Source organism: Phyllopteryx taeniolatus, chromosome 1, assembly GCF_024500385.1.
Source record: "Phyllopteryx taeniolatus isolate TA_2022b chromosome 1, UOR_Ptae_1.2, whole genome shotgun sequence".
In the NCBI taxonomy this organism is placed as follows: Eukaryota; Metazoa; Chordata; class Actinopteri; order Syngnathiformes; family Syngnathidae; genus Phyllopteryx; species Phyllopteryx taeniolatus.
The window spans coordinates 22,991,376-23,013,577 of record NC_084502.1 but is presented as its reverse complement, the minus strand read 5'-3'; the positions used below and the strand labels follow the sequence as shown (position 1 = coordinate 23,013,577).

The 22,202-nt window shown below is 41.8% G+C and overlaps 1 protein-coding gene across 1 annotated transcript in view; it reads right to left on the bottom strand.

The window, feature by feature from the left end:
* Positions 1-18,874: 18,874 nt before the first annotated feature.
* Positions 18,875-22,202, bottom strand: part of ctnnbip1 (catenin, beta interacting protein 1) — a 37,637-nt gene continuing 34,309 nt past the window's right edge. The window contains exon 4 of the mRNA XM_061781572.1: positions 18,875-21,031. Within this exon, the coding sequence (XP_061637556.1) occupies positions 20,973-21,031 (59 nt within the window). The 3' untranslated portion in view covers positions 18,875-20,972. The remainder of the gene's footprint in view (positions 21,032-22,202) is intronic.

The following is a 22,202-nucleotide window of genomic DNA, read 5'->3' as shown; positions in this document are numbered from 1 at the left end:
GCTGACAAAAGCAGCAGGATAAATTCCAAAGTGTTTTGGGCAATATTATTCTCATAATAACTCATTAGATGGCGCTTCATAGTGTGGATGAACAATGACCCGAAGAATACTGCTAAAGCAACCAATGAGGTTTTAAGGCAAAGAAGTGGAATGTTATGCAGTGGCCAAATCAATTATCTGACGTGAATCCGATTTAAGATGCATTTTACTTGCTGAAGACGAAACTGAAGGGAAATGCCCCAAGAACAAGCAGGAACTGAAGACAATTGTAGTGGAGGCCTAGCACAGCACCACCATGGGTGAAATTGATGGTTGTTCATTTGTCCCATTGCTTTGGGTCTCTTAAAAGTGTGAGACACATTTACCAAGTGTTGTATTTTAGCTGATTTGGATGTAAATACCCTCAAATTAAAGCTGCAAGCCTGCAATTAAAGGACCTCTTGTTCATTTCATTTCAAATCCATTGCGGTAGTGTTTAGAGTCAAAAGATGAGAATGGTGTTGATACCCCAATATTTACCGACCTGACTGCAGATATTGTCACAGGCTCACAGCAACAATACTCACCCATAAACGCTCACATTTATAACATTAATACAACCAGTAAAAACGAACAAACCAATCCAGAAGATTAAGCTTTTACATGTTGTTTAAGGGCGGCAAGACTGGTTAGCACGTCTGCGTGACAGTTCTGCGGGCCAGGGTCCAGCACGCCCGGGACCCTACTGAGGATAAGCGGTACGGGAAATGAATGAATGAATGTGGTTTAAGTATGACTTGTATTCTAACTAATAATGCTACGGTAAATTTGTATTATACAATTAGTGCAATGTGGGAAGTATAATGTCGTAATTCATCGATGTGCCTGTATGACACATTGATGAATTATAATACAACGAATATGTATGAAACATCTGTTGATACAAAATATGTATGTAATTAAAGACATTTTAAAAAACGATACATTTCTTTGCATTCATATGTGGAATGAATGATAGCGATAACTGTCACACATGTTGGAGCTAATTGTGCAAGAAAAAACAACAGCAGGGCACTTTTACCATTCTACATGTGCTTGCCAGGCCACATATCGATCCCTAAATTGCCCCAGCTCCTTAAAATGCATCTTCTTTTATTGTAGAATGACAATAATTAATTCAACATCACCCTCACCTTTTGTTCGTACAAAGAAGTTTAGGTTCAGTTTGCAAGCAGGCCAGCAGGACTCGGAAAACGGAGGTACAAGGGAGTGCCTGAAGGCAACACGCGTCCGTGGCCGTCCAGTGACGTCAGTACTGTTATTGTGAGAGCGCATGCGGCTCGTTTAGCTGAGACGCCGGCAAAACTAGACCGACGAGGACGGAGACCGACAAATGCCTTCTGGTGTCACACAGGCTAATAGACACGCTAACCGGTGATCATGTTCATGTGAAGCTCCTTCAATGCAGCTCACAGAAAATTAATAAGGACCTACAAATACATACATACTGAAATGGTTAGTAGGTCTGCCTCACAATTAAAGGTTCTGGGTTCGAATCACTGCTTTAGCCCTTCCAGTGTGGAGTTTGCATGCTGTTCCTGTGCTAGTGTTTTGTTTTGTTTTTTCCTCCAACGTGCATGCTCAGTTCAGTGAAGACACTAAATCAGTGTTTCTCAACCTTTACTGAGCCAAGGCAAATATTTGACATGAGAATAAATCAAACAAAAATGTCACAAAAAGTGGATACACAGGTTAATTATGTACCTTGTATCAGTGAGTGCACTGGTGCACTCACTGATACAAGGTACATAAACACAAGGCCCGGGGGCTACATCCGGCCTGCCACATCATTTTATGCGGGCAACTAAAGCAAATCATGTACTTCATGTTTCTTGCTAAAATCGGTAGCCAAACTGCACATTGGCTTCCCTTTAAAGATCATTGAGGGTTTTTGTTTCTGTGGGGCATTTTTGTTACCGAAACTTTTATTAAAATACAATAAACAACATCCATCCATTTTCAACACCGCTTATCCTGGTTAGGGTCGCGGGACACTGGAGCCTATCCCAGCTGACTTCGGGCAAAAGGCGGACTACACCCTGAACTGGTCGCCAGTCAGTCACAGGGCACATATAGACACGGACAACCATTCGCACTCACATTCACATTCACACCATCACTGAGTGGGAACTGAACCCACGCTGCCCACACCAAAGTCAGGCGAGTGTACCACTACACCATCAGTGACTTACAACAAACAACAGTTAAACAAAATATTAGTTGTGCATCAATTTGTTGTATTTATGTAATAATATATTGATTCAATTATATGTTTATTTGGTTTCCCTGTCCTAATTGCCATTTGAGGTAAACCATAACTACAACATGGCCCATGACAAAAAGGATTTTGACACCCCTGAAGAGCATTCAGTATTTATGGCAGTTACTATATACATTCCTTGCGCAGACAGTTGATACTGTATTTGCCACAGCACACTGGTCAGGAATTACGGCTGTAAATTGTTCCTAGGTCTGAATGTGAGTTTGAATGGTTGTCAGTATGTGCCCTGTGAATGACTGCTGACCTGTCCAGGGTGTACCCGGCCTCTCGCCCAAAAGTCAGCTCCTGTATGCTCCAGCTCACCCGTACCCCTAATGAAGGCAAGTGGTATAGAAAATGAATGGCTGGATGAAGCCAAAAAAGGAAACATACATACAGACACTACAAATAAATGAATTATAATGCAAGAATATCAAATTACAAACAGCAATGAGAGGTACTATCTCAACAACACCCTTAGACACTGTGGCGCCCCTGAGGAGGAAACGATACAAATCAAACTGCTTTCATTGAATATTTTTCATGCTCTTGTATATTACATATGAACTCAATGTAACTTTTATTTAAAAGTTGCATCTTTTACAAATGAAAGATGCTCACAATTAAAAGGATAACTTCTCGATATGTACGTAACAATATACTGCAGAAATAATTTATGAATAAAGGTCAGTTGTCCGACCTCCATCTGAATGGCTGCGATCACAGAAAATGATCTAGAATGGACACATTTGTGTGTTGCCACAATTAAGTGAGGAGTGCATAGCAGGAGTCTATGCCCATCAGGGTAGAGCTGAGAAGACAATTGTGTGTTTGTTTCCACTTTGGCAAGACATGAAGTGACCGGGACAAAGTGAAAGCAGGCCCCTCACCCCATCCTCATATGTAGGGGAGGGGAGGGAATGGACAGAGTGGCCATTATAATTCCGATGGGGGTACAATGGGCCGAGGCAACAGGAAGGCTTGGAGGATAGGTGTGAGTCATCAGAGGAGGATCAGAAAGGTATGACTTCCTCCAAGATATCTCACACCCACTGTGAGGGTTTCGGACTATTGTCACGACTCTCGTTGGTTTGGTTCTCAAAGCAGCTCGCTCCATTGTCTTGTATTTGTTCTCGGTCTTGGTCCCGGCCTGCAGGGCAATCCTAAAATTACATAATACTTCCGAAGAATTGTAAGGAAAAGAGCAAAGCATTTAACCCACAAATGCTCATAATATATAACAATAAACATTTGTTGATCATATTTTTATTCTTGAATTGAAGGTCCTCAGAAGACTATAAAAAGGGATAAAGATAAAATGGGAAATAGACCCTGATTGGAAGAAAAGTCTCCCATATCTGGTTTAAAGACAAGAGAGAAAAGACATCAACGTTTTAAATCATCAACGAGGGGAATTCAATTTGTATGTCTTTAAATAAAATGAAAAGTATTATCACATAGACTAGACATAAAGAAACAGAGTCTGAAGGAAATGTTAGTAAGTTTTACAATGTTGGCATGAGGAACCATAAAGTCCCAGCAATTTTATAACAACGCCCCTCCAAAGGTCGTGGAACAGTGAGGCAAAGACAACATTTACAATAATACGAAGTGTAACCAGCATGAAAAAGAGAGATTCATTTTTGGCATTTGAATGTCCTGAAGAAGAAATAAACCACTAGTATACTAAGTAACAGACACTGAATTGGTAGACTGAGGAAAACAGCAGCCATTGGTGACAGAAACATTGTGAGTGAACCTGAAACAACTCGTGACATCAACTACAACCTTCAGGGGGTATGAGTGACGGTGTTACAATCTACTGTTTGCAGAAGACTTCAGTCTCTTTACAATGTATTTTATTTACAAAGCAAATTAACAGAAAGAAAGAAAGAATAGACCATTTTTAAATTGTAAAGAGACTTTCACACTCTGTAATGGGGCTACATTTGAAGAGCTAAACCATGCATTAGCATGAAAACTAGGAAGAGCAGGGTGGAATTTGTGACCACCACCCTCAGCAGCAACAACTGAAATCAAGAGTTGATGATTCTTTCACATCTCTGTGGAGATATTTTGTCCCACTCTTCCTTGCAGAATTGTTTTAAATCAGCAACAATGGAGGGTTTACGAGCATGAGCAGTCTGGTTAAGGTCATGCCACAGCATTACAATCGGATTCAAGTCTGGACCATTGAGTAAGCCACTCCAAAACCATTTTTTCAAGCTATTCAGAAGTTGACTTTGCTGGTGTGTTTTGGATCGTTATCCTGCTGCAGAACCCAAGTGTGCTTCAGCCTGAGGTCACAAACTGATGGCTGAACATTCTCTCTCAGGGTTTTCTGTTAAAGAGCAAAATTGATGGTTCCGTCAATCACAGCAAGTCGTCCAGGTCCTGAAGGAGAAGAGCAGCTCAAGACCATCACACTACCACCACCATGATTAACAAATACTATGATATTCCTTCTCTGAAATGCTGTGTTACATTTAAACCAGAATTTACTTCTTCCAAAAAGTTCAACTTCCGTCCTGTCAGTCCAGAGAATATTCTCCCCAAAGTCTTGGGAATAATTCAGATGTTTTTGTTTTTGTTTTGTTTTTTTGCAAAAGTAAGATGAGCCTTCGTGTTCTTTTTTGGTCAGCAGTTGTTTTTTTGGCTTGGGCATCTTCCAAGGTTCCCATTTTTCCTCATCTCGTCCTTATTGGTGAGACATGAACACTGACCTTAGTTTCTTAGCTATTTTCCTCGGTTCATTTGTGACCTCCTGGATGAGTCGTCGTTGCGCTCTTGGGGTCATTTTTATAGGCTGGCCACTCCTGGGAAGGTGCACAACTGTTCCATGTTTTCCCCATTTGAGGATAACAGCTCTCATTGTGGTTCCCTGGAATCCTAAAGCTTTAGCAATGGCTTTGTAACCCTTTCCAGACTTATAAATGTCATTTACTTTATTCCTCGTCTGTTCTTAAATTTCTTTCGACGGTGGCATTTTGTTGTAGCTTTCCGTGATCTTTTGGCACATCATTTTGTCAAACAGGTTCTATTTAAGTGATTTCTTGATTGAACAGGTCTGGAGGTAATCAGGCTTGGGTGTGGTCAGTGAAAATGAACCAAACAAATTTGGTTATCCACAGTTAATTCATGATTTAAGAAGAGGGGGGTCCATTACTTTTTCACACAGCCAGGTAACTTTGAACATGTTTTTTTTAACTTAATAAATAAAATCATGCGGTACGGTGAGCGACTGTTTAGCATGTCTGCCTCACAGTTATGACAACTCGGGTTCAAATCCGGCTTCGCATGTGTGGAGTTTGTATGTTCTCCCCGTGCCTGCGTGGGTTTTCTCCGGGCGCTCCGGTTTCCTTCCACATCCCAAAAACATGCATGATAGGTTAAATGGCGACTCTAAATTTCCCATAGATGTGAATGTGTGTGCGAATGATTGTTTGTTAATAAGTGCCCTGCGATTGGCTGGCGACCAGTTCAGGGTGTACCCCGCCTCTCGCCCAGAGTCAACTGGGATAGGCTCCAGCACGCCCGCGACCCTAATGAGGATGACAGACAATGGATGGATGAATTAAATAAAATCATTATTTAAAACAGCATTTATGTTTACTTGGGTTATCATTGTCTGAAATTAAGTGGGGAAATATGCTGAAATATAAGAATTTGAGAAGGGGGATGGTATTTTTCACGACACTGTATATTGGCCATGCACAATTTACATTTTGTGTGCTCAGATTCCATGATGCGTGAGAAGACGCTCAAGGAATAACTTTTTGCGTCTCAATTAAATTTTAAATTGGAGAGCAGAATAGCCTGACAGATAGTTTGAACATATTGCCACAATGGATGAAGGGTCCGCTAAGCAGGAAGCCTGATATCAGCATTGCGCTGCCTTGTTGGCAGCAGACAGAGCGTACAAATGACCTTGCAATCAATGCAACTCAAACTGCATGCGACCATGAAACCACACTTGTTTGTGCATTCGTTGTTTCCTGTCTTGTGTCTAGACGGCAGCCTGAATGTGCCATTAACAAGCATGGCTATCACAGGAAATGGGCATTCAATTATCTGTTCCACTTTTTCGTTCCTAGTAGTGGAGTTTCTGTCATTGCGCACACAGTTTTACATGCTAAGATAACTGTTTTCTTTTTCAGTATTTAATTAAATTCCAGGGTAAGACCGGCGATGGCACGGTGGGTGACTAGTTAGCACACATGGCTCACAGTTCAAATCTGGGCTCATCATTGCATGTTCTCCTTGTGCCTGCTTATACAAACATTGCAACCAGGATTGCTTAGTTAGCCTTAGTGAGCTTAGCTGGCTAAGCGTGCTAATAATTACATGGTTACATTTTGGTTAACGCGCTAACAACCGCATTTAATACCATTATTTTAAGAGTGTTGTTTAAAAGGTGTGCCTGTTGATATTTGAGAGATTCTAGTGACTCATTTAACCATATTTACCTTTTCATAGATAGTTAATTTTAATCCTTAAACTATTGGACATCTGTTCTATGCTCGACTGGTGTGGCTTATTGAAAGGTAGCAACATTTCCCAGGGAAAATTATGCATTTGCTTGTTTCTTAATGTTCCGAAGTCTTCACCTAAATTACGTCCAACATTATGAGCAGTCAACAGTGTCCGCTGTCTCTCAGGCCCTATTGTTAGTGACACAAGCCCAAGCTACGAGTTGGAATCTGACAGATGTAGGATTCATCAGCTCACAGAAGACTTGGGTCTTCCACAGCGTTCAAGCAGGCTGCAAACTTAGCTTCGAGGCCGCTCCGTCAGCACAACGGCATCCATATTCATGATATTTTGGAGCTTTTTCGCCAGCTGTTTGCATTCATTGCAAAGAGTCAACAGTCTGATGAAAACTTCACAATATGCCACCTGTGCGTGGCACATTCCTCCAGATGGGCATCATGTTGCTCAGAGTAGAGTAGTGCAGGTGCTGTGAATTGTTCTCGTTTCAAGACCCTGACCTCGTCCGTGACATACCACAACAAGGGTTCACTGCGAGGGTCAAGCCAGTGTCAAACTCTCCCCTCTTTGGCTTTATTGCCTCAAAGGGCTTTGGGGAGGAAGAAGGGGCGCTGTCACAGCGACTCCAACAATACGTCTGTGATAGGCAGGGGCCTTTTTGGCTCCCCGGAGACTCGTGTTTTGAAAAGTTCAAATTGAATGCCCCAAGGGAGCCAACTGATGAATATAAAACAATGACAGACATTTGCTTCTTTGTCAGTCACCAGAAACTCTTCCCACCTCATTTTTCTGTCAATAAACCTTGTGCTTCTATTATATTAAAGATCACAACTCAGACATACTGTAGACTTAAGGCTCATTGCAGCCTCCATGTTGAGCCATGTCTGTGATAAAGATCTGCCTCCCTGTGTTTGTGTGAGGGAAAATCTGCTGTCCAGACAGAGGAAGTTAGCAGTGTGCACCCACTTTTTATCCTTGAAGTAGGCTCATATGGTGAGTGGGTGATATCAGAGTGGAGGAGGTTAAAAGTGGCAGCATCAATATCCATGTGTCCCTGTGATAAATCTGCTCAGTTACAGCAATGTGCAGCACACGGCAATAAAATGTATGCAGAATTTCATTTCATTTGATCTATTTTAACCACCATGTGGAGAAGAAGGGCTTGAGCCAATTGGGCCACTAGTCGACATTAGTACTCGTTTAACGACTAGCTCGTCTGCTGTTGTCACCAGACCATAATGCTCTGTGGAGCAGCGAAATATCCATCCAACAAGGCCACGTAGTCTTCAGACGTCTGTCTGGATCCAAGAGTATGAAAATAAGCTTGTGGTGAATGACAATAGCGGTTATACTCCCTAGGTTTTGCTATACCTATCACCGCTAGTCTTCAAAGATTTTGGCAGCGAGGAACGAGGGCAGCAGCGTGAAGAATACAACTTCAACTATAAGCTGTTTGATAAAACACACACAAACGTGGCAACACTTTTGTCGTTTAATGAAACTGAAAACAGCGAAACAGAGAAATGCTTAGTTTTTGGGAGCCTGCCTACGATGTCTCGTCTGACAACATGCTATTTCAATGCACGAGAGGGGCCAATTTGTTGATTAGAAACATGCGCAGGACTCCCACTACTTACTCAAACTACAATTAGCGTACGGGTGAGTTATATTTTCATTTGTTTTTATTCGTTTCTACGCCTGTCGGTCTAATCCCTGCCTTCACTGAAAACTGGTCAATGGCACATAAAAAACTGGGCGATCGCTGTGCTGTGCAGACAAAAAAAAACAATCGATTTATCGACTTGGACTCGACTTTCATCACATTATAGTCGACTGCAAAAAAGTCATAGTTGCTCAACCCCTAGCCAGAAGTCTCCCAGCAGTGTCAAGAGTGTGGATGAAATGCTACGAGACAGGCCAGTACCAGAAGTAGGGAGCACGTGCAGGCACTAGTAGACCATACTGTAAATACTAGTGAAAATTGGAAAATGGATCAATCTGTGATCTCCCTTTTTCCTCTTTGATTTTGAGTATGACACTGAATCCAGTATGCAATGACTTGGTAATCCATCAATCTCTTGTTTTAGCCACACACAATTCAAAGTATAAAAAGACCATATTAATTGAACATAAATACAGTCGACAGGGTACGTGCACTACTGCCATGTCCCACCTCAGAGTGTCGAGGATGTTTAGGGAGCGCTTACAGGCATTTGGAGGCCATACACAGTATCGCCATTTATTGCTTGCCACAAGCCTGCTGGAAAGTACACACTTCAATGATGTTGAGACAAACATGGGGAAGGAAGGAGGGAGGGAAAGAGGGCCTTGGTTTTATTGAAGCTCAGGGACCATTACAGTGGTGCTGTTCTGCTCCCAGGCTTGACATAATTATGTTTCTATCCTGCTATTAACAGGTCAGGGCCAGGTCATTGCCACATAGGACGACCATTTGAAACACCCACTTCATGATCCCCGTGCTGACAAAAGCCGAGTGGCTCGAAAATGACTTTAACCTCTGATTAAAGCAACAACCCGAAACTCGACCCGCACCATGACTAGCTCGGCCATTCTCAGTGGGCTTTTAAAATGCCACTCGGGAAAGTCTTTGAACTGAAAATCATAATCGTGCATGTTCAGTCAGCCTTTTCTCAGTCCCAGTGTGTCTTGGCATGCGCAAGTATGTCACAGTGGAAGCAGTTAGGGCTCATGATCCAAAGCATACCACATGTGAGGGACAGGATGGTACTCTCTGCTCACATTCAGACTATTGATACAAAACTGTAAGGACACAAAAACAACTGAAGACTTTTTGAAGGCTAACAAATGGAAACTTCTTCAATAACCACACTCTTCGACATTCGTGTAAATTCTAGTTATTTACCCCATAGCTTTCAGTAAAATACTTTCACGTGATTTTACAGTAGTTAACTACAGACAAACAGAGAGTTACTGCATTTTGCTAGCAACAGAACTGCGAAATTGTGTGTTTCCAGCATACATTGCGCCATAAAATGATGAACTGTTGCCGTAATAAAGACGTTAATCCTTAATGTTCAGGAATGCTAAGGATTAACGTAACATTGATCATGTGTGTTACCCGTAGTTCGTTGAATGTGTGCCTCATTTAACTCTTGCGTTGCATGTATGTTGCACTTTCTTTTTCATAAAAACGCTGGGTTGTGTGCAATAGAGTGACATTCCAGTCAGTTCTCCTGCAAGCCAAAAGAGCTCCCGTTTACCTTGTTCAACTCATCAGCATCACAATGAATAGAAACACTGATTTGACACTGTGGTCAGTAAGTACTGTAATCAAGTTTAGAAACCCTAAGAAATGTCTAACAGTGTGGGTCAGTGGTCAGATCTCACAGCAGCAGAGCATGCTTTTTCCTTATCCAGGGCAAAAGTGAGGGCAGGAAAACCCACAACAAGCAGCAAGTGAATGGAGCTGCAATGAAGGCCTGGCAAAGAATCTTCAGGAAGAAAATTCAGAATTTGGTTTGTTTATATGCTGCAGACTTAACTAGCTGCAATGGAATTTTATTGGAATTTAAAAAATTGCCCAATACCCCTCAAAACACATAGCCATTAATGTCTAAACCACAGGCAACAAAAGTGCCATATACTGTACATACAGGCCTACAATATATATACTGTATATGGAATTTGTTCACTTATTTTTGTTGCCAGCAGTTTAGACATTGGCTGTGTGAGTTAACTTGAGGGGACAGTAAATGGACACTGTTATACAAGCTGTACACTGATTACTTGACATTTTAGCTAAATATAATTCTACAGCGCTGTCCCATCTAAAGGTAAAAAGATATCGAAAAATATTCATAAAAATGTGAGCTGCGTAGACACTTTTTGTGAGATACAGTTTAATATCATTATGCAATTTAACCATAAACCGAACAGTTTAAAACCACCAAATGTGACCTTGCAGTATGAAAATGCAGGAGGCCAGTCGTCACGTTAACAAAGGATTATGAACTATTATTATGGCATCCCCCTCCTCCTCTTCCCTCTCTCGCTCAATGACCTTTGAATTATTGATTTTGCAGCTCTGTTAGCTTCTTCTTTCCACTCATCCTTCCCTTTCATCTCCTGAAAGACAACCCCTGTATTATATTTTTATTTTCATCTTCTTTATTTCTTCCCATTTGCATACACAGCACATGCAGGGGGTGGGGGTGAGGGTTAAGTAATTGGTATGAGGACCGTCGTCACGGCCGGAGGTGAGGTGAGTGAGCACACCTCTTCCTCGAGAAGACACTTGGAAATGAGATTGGGTAAAGCTACTTTCATCCTGTAGGCCAGTGATTCTCAACCAGTGAGCGCTCTTCAGGTGCACTGTGGGAAATTAGAACATTTTATGTAATTGCTCCAAAAAATATTTATTTAGAAGAAATCATGTATCTTTGTTCATCTATTTATGCCAGTGATGTATAGTGACAGACAGAACAAATAAATGCTCTTCTATTAGATGGCAGAAAGCGTATAATTGAGTTGTGTTATCCATTTTTTGTGACATTTTTCTTTGTTGGTGTGCCGTGAGATTTTTCATTTGTAAAATAAGTGCCTTGGCTCCATAAAGGTTGGAAATCACTGCAGTAGGTTAACACAGTTTCACAGTTTGAAGACGGATGGGAGGAATCATGTACGTGTGAAGGAAAAATATCACTTGGTCAAATATCGTGACGAAGATAAGGCAGCATGAGCGGGAGCCGTTTTGTTCGGAAGGGATTTGTTTTCTTTCACTCAGGTGCACTTTAGGGTTAGTTTCCATAGGGCGGCCGCCTTGCCCTGTGGGACATTACTGGAAATTGGCTGCAACAGCTCACAAGGCACCTGGAACACACACACACACACACATGCACATGCGCACACACGCACACTCACACGCCAAATAATACAGACGAGCAGCCAGACAATAATAAACATGAATCCACATGATTGTGCATGCTATAAATCCAGTTAAGCCCCAACCATTAATACACTGTCAAATTATGAATCAAAATGATCTGTTTACTGGCTAATTCTAGCTGGCAATGACACATGTAAGTGACATTAGATCATTTTACTCCAAATATTCTTAAAAGATAATGTTCCCACAATTTGTTGAAGCGCGTGGCGTAGACTGACCCAAGTGGCAGAAAGCAGACACATTTCTTAATTTCCAGCAAGACCAAAACATTGGTGCTATCACCGTAGTCCACATATGTAACCAAAACATTTATGAAGGCCAAAACTACAGTAAATGCACAAATAAAATCAAAAGAACTAAGTAACATGGCACACAGCGACTCATACGCTGTCTTATCCGCGCGCCATATTTGTGGAAGCCGAACAGTTACGCTTTCACTACTGTTTTTTTCCGTTTAGGTTGGGTCTGCACGTGTATCCGGGGATTTGTGTCCATGCTAACGATACACTGACAGCATGTAGAAAAGCCCCGAAGTCTTGTTGTTTGGAAAAATATGCGCATCTCAATCATTTAGGTGCCTTATGAATGTATTACTTTTTTGTTCATTTGTACATTTGTTATTCGAGCAGTCCAGCTCACGTCACGGCCGCTGGTCAGTAGCATCCTAGCAGAGGCTACAACTCAATCAGTGGAATATAGAGATTTATTAGTTTTGTTCGGCTGCGTGCGTCAATGACAAATTGAGTAGCGCCACATAAGTATACTGTAAGATAGAACTATTGTATAGTATTAGCTATTAGCTGTTGCACCAGAATGCTTCATTAGACTTTTACGTGATGTTAATTAGTGAACATTACCGTGCCTGTGAATGAATGTTACTGCGTATTGATCCCTTAGTAAGTGTTGGGCTTTGTCTTTCAGAATAAGAGCACAGTACAGGAAGCATTGTGTTAACTGTGAAAATGTTGCTAACTTAACAATGTTTTTGATCGATATCATTTGTAAATGTACTCATTCGATTATTGTTATTATTAATCCTAATTTTGGGTTTCCTTACCAATCTGTAGATGATTGCTCTTTCTCTGTTAGAAAACCACACACACATGCACAGAGAGGAATTGTATTCTAAGATATGGAGTAAAGGGACTCTGGTTTCCTCCCTCCCACATTCCCAAAAACTGCATGGTAGGTTAATCGAAGACTAACTTGTCCGTAGGTTTGAATGTGAGTGTGAATGGTTGTTTGTCTAAACTGGCTGCTGACCAGTTCAAGTGCTGTTTTGACCTACACACTCACTGAAGAAAGTCTCGCTTACCTGAGCCAGCAACAGAGGAGAATACTTCCACCACACAGCCAGTTCCTGGTTTACTCCGAGTTCACTGCCGCGAGTGCAATTTTTCTCTTCCACTTTCATATTAAGAGCAGTTCGCATTTTGACACTTTTCCAGCAGTGGCTGCCGAGATTGCATAAAAATGGTGTGTTGCAAGTGTGTTTCCAAAAGAAAAGCGGAAAGTGCACATCTACACAAGTGTGAAGACCCTGAATAATCTTTTAAGGTTTGTTGTATTAATTTATTTTTGAGTAGCCCTGCACCACAACATTAGTGGCTTACCTGCTCTAACCAATAATTACGTCAAACCATTCAATGATATTTATGCCTGCATAATTATACACATATTGGTAGATTATAGTTATAGTTAACTTCAATAATGGCTCGCTACATTTTCAAAACAAGATAAATCAACAATCAATTCCACATAATCAACCAAATGGAGAATATACAATATAAAGTCTCGAAAGAACCTAATATGCATGTTTGGTGGATGCAGGAGGAAGCCGGAGTACCCGGCGAAAACTGGCTAAATATATATTGTAAGGGCATAAACATAGTAACAGTAAGTACTCAAGCGCACCATAGGACCACTGCCAGGAGAATGTCACGGTTCAAAATAAGAATTGATGTCCAGCCATCCCCCAAAATGGCCCCCTGGCCGTGTGTCACCATCAGGATAATTCTGTCGCCGGTATTCTAAGAATCTGTCTCAGGAAAAGATAATCCAGGGACAGCTGCACACTCTCTAATTTTAAGCGGAGGGCCGTAGGATAGAGTGCCTGAGCTGAAAGACGCAAACAAAATCAAATCAAATTCAATGCGACACCCTGTTCTCGAGGGCCGTGGGGAGGTCAGGACCTGCTCTCACGCCACAGACTGAATCCAGCGTCAGCTCACCATTCACGGAGGCTAGTCCATCAACTGTTGCTATGGCAACCACACCTGCAGGCACATGAAAGCCCACATGGAGGTGAGAGTGAGGTCCCTGCACCAAAACGCCACGTGTGAAGCACTAAATGAGAATTTGAAAGTTTATATGTCAGCAAATAAGGTGACATTTTGTGTGTTTATCATTGTAGACGGCAGCATCAGGTCGCTTCATTATTGAGCATCACCGCTGACGTTCTGAAATGCCCTCCAACGCCAATAAACCATGCATTGTGATTTGCATGTCATAGCTTTAAGCAAGATCACTGTGACCTCAAATCTCTTTTCAAATCCTCAATGACCAGAGTAAAGTCAATTGGACAAAATTTGCATCCGAAAATAAAACAGGCATAAAATTATGTAAGTGAATGAAAAGCCAATGCAACGTCCTGACCTTCGTGGTGATCGCGTAATTTGTCTTTTCCAACCTGACAATACTGTTTAATCATGCAAGCATTATGAAATGCTACCGCTCATAGCAAAGTCATGGGAACCACCAAACCTGAAATGGAACTTTCTGTGGAAAGGGTCTCGTTGACAATATGTATTCATTCAAGCTACACTTATAACAGCGGAGTTTAACATTGGGCTAAAACTTCACCGTAACAACTTTACATCACAATGAATTCGGACAAAATTCACATAAACGTTGTCTCGCAGTATCACAAACACTAACATTGTGCCTCATCGGTTTGTACGGAAAGGAATAAGCGTTTCATAGCATTTGGTTCCATCCATTAAAAAATTGTTCTGGTGTGTAACCTTCAAAATAAAAGACTCCAAGCTTAAAACAGGAAGTCTAAAAGCTTGCACATATAAACCATTTGACGTGATGAAACAGTCCCAAATAACTATTTTAACAATGCTATATTTAACTTTTAGTTGAGAGATTAATTAATGAATATTAAGTCAATTGGGTTAGTTCCACTTACATTGCCTTTTAGTTCATAGGTTTGATATTGAGACTGGTTATAAAGAACCTTGAGTCAAGCGTTCATTTTAGTCTATGCTGCGGGCTGCTAGGAAAATGGATGTTCATAATTTGGACACCCTTTATTTAAACCATGCAAACTTTTTTTTGACCCAGCGCCCTAAAAGAATCGGAATCGAGAATCATTTGGAACCGGAATCGAACTAAGGACCGGATTCGGAACCAGAATCGCTCAAATTCAAACGATGCCCAACCCTAGCTGCAGATAATCAATCCACCTGACAGCTGTGGCATATCGAGATGTTGATTAGACAGAAGGATTATTGCATAGGTGTGCCTTCGGTTGCCCACAATAAAGCCTCTGACAGTGGTACTGTACAGACTCTTGACTATTAATCTGACCCCCATCCAATACAGTAAAACTACACATTTTAGAGTGGCTTTTTATTGTGGGCAGCCTAAGGCACACTAATCCTACTGTCAGCAATCTTCATATGATACACCTGAGAGATGGATGGATTACTTCAACAAAGGAGAGGTGCTCACTAACACAGATTCAGACAGATTTGTGAACAATATTTAAGAGAAAAGGGCTTTTTGTGGACATAGAAAAATTGAGTTTAGTTTATTTTGTTTAGTGCATGTAAGAAGCAATTTGGTGGAAAAAAAAGAGAGCTTGTTCTTATTTGTTGTTTAACATATTGGTACAGATTTTCTGCAAAAATGAAGGGACCAAATCCATTTTGCAAAAAAACATGAAGACGACACACATTATTTTGGTAGTTTTAAATTTGAAAAATGTCAGTTCGACCTGAAACATACACTAACAGGAGAATAAAGCATGTTAAAACATGTTGGCTGACTGTACAATTAATGAAGGTTTTGTGGTGGCAACATTTGGAGCCTGGAATGAATGAATTCACAGTTGTTTTGAAGTTAGAAAAACTTGGTCGTCCACCAGCTCCATCCAACGGTTGTGTTCGACTTTCCAGTGTCCACTGCGCACTCTGTATAAATGCACGTTTCGCAGCCTGGCCAAATGCTGCCTTCAAGGTGACTGGAATTTGTTGAATGACAATTCTTTAACAATATTACAAACAGGTGTGTTGCTCATGAAGAGACGGTTGACCAGTTGCGAGAAGCTGAGCAACCATATCATTTATTAGTCATGAGCTGAAGGGTGGGCCGAAGTGTGCGCGCGTGTGTCTGTACGCACACGACTTTGTCTTGGCCCTCGACGCTGCATTACTTCTCGCATGCCTCTCCCTCCTCCACACTGGATTCCTCTTGGTTTTGCCTCAGCCAGTGGGAGGCACACTCACTCACTATTAAAAATTAGATACAATAGAAAGTCTACATACACCTCTTCTAATGGAAGGTTTTTGTGACAAAAAATTATCCATCTTTCCATTTTCTTCTGCTTATCTGGGGTCAGGTCGCAGGGGCAGCAGCTTTAGCAGGGAAGCCCCGACTTCCTTCTCCCCAGCCACTTCCTTCAGCTCTTCCAGGGGATCATAAGGTGTTTCCAGGCAAGCTGGGAGACATCGTCTCTCTAGTGTGTTCTGGATCTTCCCGGTGGGACAGGGAGGTGTCCAGGGGGCATCCTAACCAGATGCCCGAGCCAGCTCTTCTGGCTCCTCTTGATGTAGAGGCTCTACTCTGAGCCCCTCCCGGATCGCGAGCTTCTCACCCTATCTCTAAGGGAGAGCCCAGACACCCTGAGGAGGAAACACATTTTGTCAGCTTGTATCCGCAATCATGTTCTTTCAATAAAGACCCATAGCTCGTGACCAAAGGTGAGGGTAGGAACGTAGATCGACCAGTACATCAAGAGATTTGCCTATTGGCTCAGCTCCTTCTTCGCCTGTCGATCTGCGGCTCCAGGGAGCGTTCACTCCACACTTTTCTGACTGAGGACCATGACCTCAAATTTGGAGTGGTGTTGATTTTCAGCTTGATGAAGCCAACAAAACCACATCATCTGCAAAAAGCAGAGACACAACGCTGATGTCAGCAAATCAGAACCTCTCAACGCCTTGGCTGTACCTAAAAATTCTGTCCATAAGAGTAATGAACAGAATTAGTGACAAAGGGCAGCCCTGGTGCTGCCCAACCCTCACCGGAAACTAAGCCGACTTACTGCCGGCAATGCGGACCAAACTCTGAAATTCGTCGTACAGGGACCAAACTACCCATATCAGGGAGTCCGGTACCCCATAATCCCGGACGGCCTTTCACAGGACCCCCCCCCGGGGGACACAGTCGAACGCCTTCTACAAGTCCACAAAACTCATGTAGACTGGTTGGGCGAACTCCCATGCACTGTCAAGGACCCTGCTGAAGAGTGTAGAGCTGGTGCACTGTTCCACGGCCACTATACTGCTCCTCCTGAATCTGAGATTTGATTCCTCCTCTCCAGAAAGCCTGAATAGACCTTACCAGGGAGGCTGAGGAGTGTGTTCCCCCTGTAGTTGGAACACACCCTCCGGTCCCCCCACCGCGGTCTACCAATCCGGAGCCACTGTCCCCGATGTACATGCGATGTAGCACAGGCTTGTCAACCAGGACAACCCCAAAACATCCAGAGCCTTTAGGAACTCCGTACGGACCTCATCCACCCCTGGGCCTTGCCACCGAGGAGCTCTTTAACCACCTTGTGACCTCAACTCCAGAGACAGGAGAGCTTAATGCCTTGGAAATTACTTTGTACCCTTGTTCTGACTGATGCTTTTGAACGATGAGATCCCTCTGATGCTGTGGAAGCTCTCTGCAGACCACGGCGTGTGCTGTAAGATATGACTACAATAATAGGAAAAGCTTTCTACAATAGCTGGTGGCAGGTTTTTGCTGACATGAGTTTGAATGTGATTAGTTCATTCTGAATAAGGCCACATCCCTAGTTATGAGCGTGCAGATACTTGTACAACCACATCCTCAGTTGTTTGTTTGCTTCCCCAAGTGAAATGATTTTTTTTTTCTTCAAATGAGCTGTACGTTATCAGTCGCATTAATGGGGGAAAAGTTTTGAAATGGCTTATCTTGTTGTCATTTTTATTAAGAGCACGACTGTGTAGAATTTTTATATTCACAACATCAGGCTAAAAGAGCAGCAGTGACAACTTTACATGAATAAATACCATACATTATGCAGATATGAATAGCAAAAAGCACATGAATAAAAGGATACTAGTACAGTAGTAGCAATGAATGGGCCCTTGCATGCCCTTTCTCAAGGTGAATCCTCAATATGATCAAAGTTTGATGGCATGCTCTGCCCTCATTAGATGCAATTTGCAATTTAGCGTCACCCATCTGTCAAGCACAACCGCTTTCAATGGGGCCTCATTTGGATGAATTCCATATACGAGCCATGGAGTTCACCTAAAATCCTGTTCAGTTTTGGCCATGGGTCCTTGAGACTTTATTGCGCATCCTGATATGATACATGTCGACCCAATTATGGGTCAATTGGTAAAACTGGTGATGGGGGCTGATTTTGTTCCAACTTTCCAGGGGGCACTGCTGAGTGAGTTTTGAGGGGTCATGTTGGGGAGCCCTGAAATACACACATTTCCACCAGGATACACACGTTGGAAAAAATTGGGGAGTTTTCAGGCCCCCAAAAGGTGATTTCTTTTAATGGGAAGAATATTAATAAACATCAATTCCAAGAGGCCGTTCAAACCTCATGGTGCTCGGGTTCTAATATTTACTTTTGATGTACTTCTCTTTCAATACCTTAGAGTGGATGTTGATTGTGCTGTAATTGTTTAACCTTTGCGGACTTTGACTTAAGAATGTTAGACACACCCAGAAACTGCTTTAAATCTCAGAACAAAACAACCCCAAAACGCATATGTATCGTTTTAAGGCCTTCACTTTAAAGACTGAATCTTCAGACACACTGTCAGTGTATTATGAAACTCAAAATTCTCCTCAAAGGTGTTTAAGCAAGCAAAAGAGAGCAGTCACTGTTTCAAATGCCTTTAATGGTTCAGTTGGTATAAGTTTGGAAGCTTTAGGTCAAGACATTGTCAGCAGCCAAAACAAAAAACAAACACCAACTAATCAATGTTGAGTGAGATTGAAATAATATACAAAGTCCCTCCTTCTAAAAAAACAACAAAATCATCACAGTAAAAATCCAACAGCAGCGTGCTTTCTCTCATTCACACATAGTCACGCAACAATAAAAAGGTTGAAAAACAACCCTCACAAGCAAAATGTACAGTAAGACAGCTTCAGAGAAAAACAATATGCATAGACAAACAATAGAAAATGAAAGTAAACACAAAGATATTTCTTTGTTGTAGATGTCCCATCTGTTGGCTGTTAATGTTGATTGCTGAGGACATAAAAGAAGGGAATAAAAAGCACACAACGGTCAAGGTGAGGCAAATTTCCTCGGCAGACATGCTTTGAAATGTTACGATGACATCATTAAGTTACTGTATACAAAGTGTACTCAAACACAAACACTGAGTGTGCGACTAGAAAAGCACCCTGCTTGGAAAAGATCAATAGGTCGAGACAATTAAAAGGAACAGAATCTGTGTATCAAAATGTTATTTTTGCCGATATCCCATTTGATAGTAGTGCAAGAAACAGTACGACCACAAATAGCACATACACTTCTGCTGTTTTGGTTCCTTGTAGTTAAAAATGAACAAATAGTTTTGATCACTGCAACGATGCATTTGAGGAACAGGGATCAGTTCACGAAACAATAAATTACGTCTCTTCTTTTTTAATAAAGAAAAAAATCTCATTGTGCGAATAATAATAATACAAAAAAAAAATGGCACAATCAGTTTTCTCTAGTAAAGGAACAATAAAGTTTTTTTTCCCTGTGTCACAATAACCTAAAAACAACTTCTACCATGTTTTGGGGAGAATGTGCACCTGGTGTCATTCCTTTTTTCGTGTTCATACTTGTTAAAAAAAAAAATAAAGCAGCACAAGCTCAAAGTGGGGCTTTGTTGAAAAAGAAAACCCCCTTCCACGCAATGTTTCACACATAAATCACACTGATCCTGCCACCCCCAATAATTGGCCACTAGTGATGAATGGCGAGCCTGCTGTGAACATGAACATGTCTGCACGCACACACACCAGCTAGCTGCTCACTTTAGAATGTGTGCATTAAACAAATAGAGAGAGCATGGGTACACGTAAATTGCTATTTTTAAACATTTTTGTTCTTGAGCTTTCCCAAAACTGTGTTTGGGCTTGCGTCATTTGCAATGTGTGACATGACCTCACGTTTTCAACGTTTAGTTAATGAGAACATGTCTATTGACGATTTCATTTCGACATGTACGTTTGATTAAAAAATACATTAATTCATGCTGTTTCCTGCACCTCTTTGAAATTATGCACAATGGCCAACGGGAGCTTCTGATTGGCCAAACATGCAGTCGAGCGCGAACAAATGTGTTTTCATGGGATTGTTGTTTTTTTTTTTTTTCATAAACTCCATGTTGTGTGGGCATTGATATTTTTGACCTCGGAGGTAGTTATTAACATGGCCTTAGACAAAACCTGAATCACCTCCATAGTGTTGACTGGTTCTATGGTAAAACTGTGGTCAAAAACACAAATCTATACTTGGGTGCAGAAAAACAACAATGAATGGTCAGCGTTTGCTGTTGAGTGACGAGATGATTGGTGGATGAGTGAACGCTCCATTGACTTTATGTCGCAACTTACTTAAAGGAGCAGCTGGTGTTTATAAAAGAAGCCCCACAGATCAAATACGACACAGTCACCACGTTGCTGCTGCTCACTTGATCCAACACGTGATCGTCAAAAAAAAATAATAAAAAAACGGTGCATTTGATGTGCATCCACACAATTTGAGCGTTTCTGCCATCATCTGCCTTGATGGATGATCAAGGAATCGACCCGCAGCGATCAGCTTTGAGTGCGTCTCCTCTAAATCGGAAGGGGGAGGGGGGCAGACGGAAAAGCTCTGTCTGTCCCTTCCAGGTCGATCCTCCACTCTTGAGCTCATCTGTGTTGTGTATATGTTGATTATGCTGGGGTTGGCTGGGGCTAGTCTTGTCGTCACTGTCGTCGATCCTCGGTCTCTGACCGCGAGAACGCCATCACTACGTCCTCTGCACCTGTCATTAAAAGAGTCAGACAGGAAATGTTTTTTGAAGATGATTTTGTAAGTTCAAGCCGCTACTGCCCCGTGACCCGACCCCGGATAAGCGGAAGAAAATGGATGGCTGGATGGAAGCTGTCGTCAAAAAAGACCTGGGCTGTTTGTTTTATTGCTGCTCAACCTTTTGTTACCCTCAATAAAGCACTGTGCTCAATGGGACTTTTAAAGCAGCAGACAATATTCTGTACCCTTCCCAGATCCTGTCGCAGAGGTCCGGAGAGGATTCCTTTGACTTTATGCTTGGTTTGTGCTCTGACTGAGATGCACTGTCAACTGTAGCACCTGATATAGACATGTGTGTGCCTTTCCAAATCATGTCCAATCAACAGAATTTAATGCAGGTGGACATTAAGTAAGCTGTAGAAACATCACGGATGATCAGTGGAAACAGGATCCACCTGAACTCAATTATGTGAATACTTATGTAGGGTCAACCCCCGCCTATTTGTGGTTTACCATTCATGAAGTCAGCTAGTCACGCTGGCCATTTTAAGGTTAATTTATTTCTAAAACAAAATTGTCCTTGAGATTTTAAGTGATTGGTCACAAATTTGAACAAATTACAGCCAGATGGGTGACACTAAATTGCGAAGAGTTTTCATCATTACATATAGGTGGAGCTCAGCAGGAACGTTTGATAACTTGCCACAAAAAAACTCAAGGTTTGGGCTTCATCAAACGTGTATGATCAAAGTCCCGTCCTGAAGACATTCAAACGTATAGATCCAATAATTACGCTCCTGACGATCTGATTTTTACTTCCATCGAGTCCTCATCATTTGTGGACTGCCGATGGCCATGACGATGCGAGGGCTCTTTCGCTAGAATTTCCGCCCCTTGTGTTTCTTTTCTAGGAACAACCAATTATCAGAACAAACTGGGATGAGTCAAGTCACAGTTTTCGACACCTACACATAGAGAGTCTGTCAGCTGTTAAACAAAGCATCAGTCATTCATAATGTTACCATAGCTGCGCACACCTGCTGAGAAACCTTTGCACATAATTGCCAACTCTAATTAAACCCCCTACAGTCTTTATAAATGGTCCTGACATTATTTAGCAAATGTACCTTTTTAATATTACATATTTGCATTAAACAATTGTAGGGAACCGTAATGCAACGTAT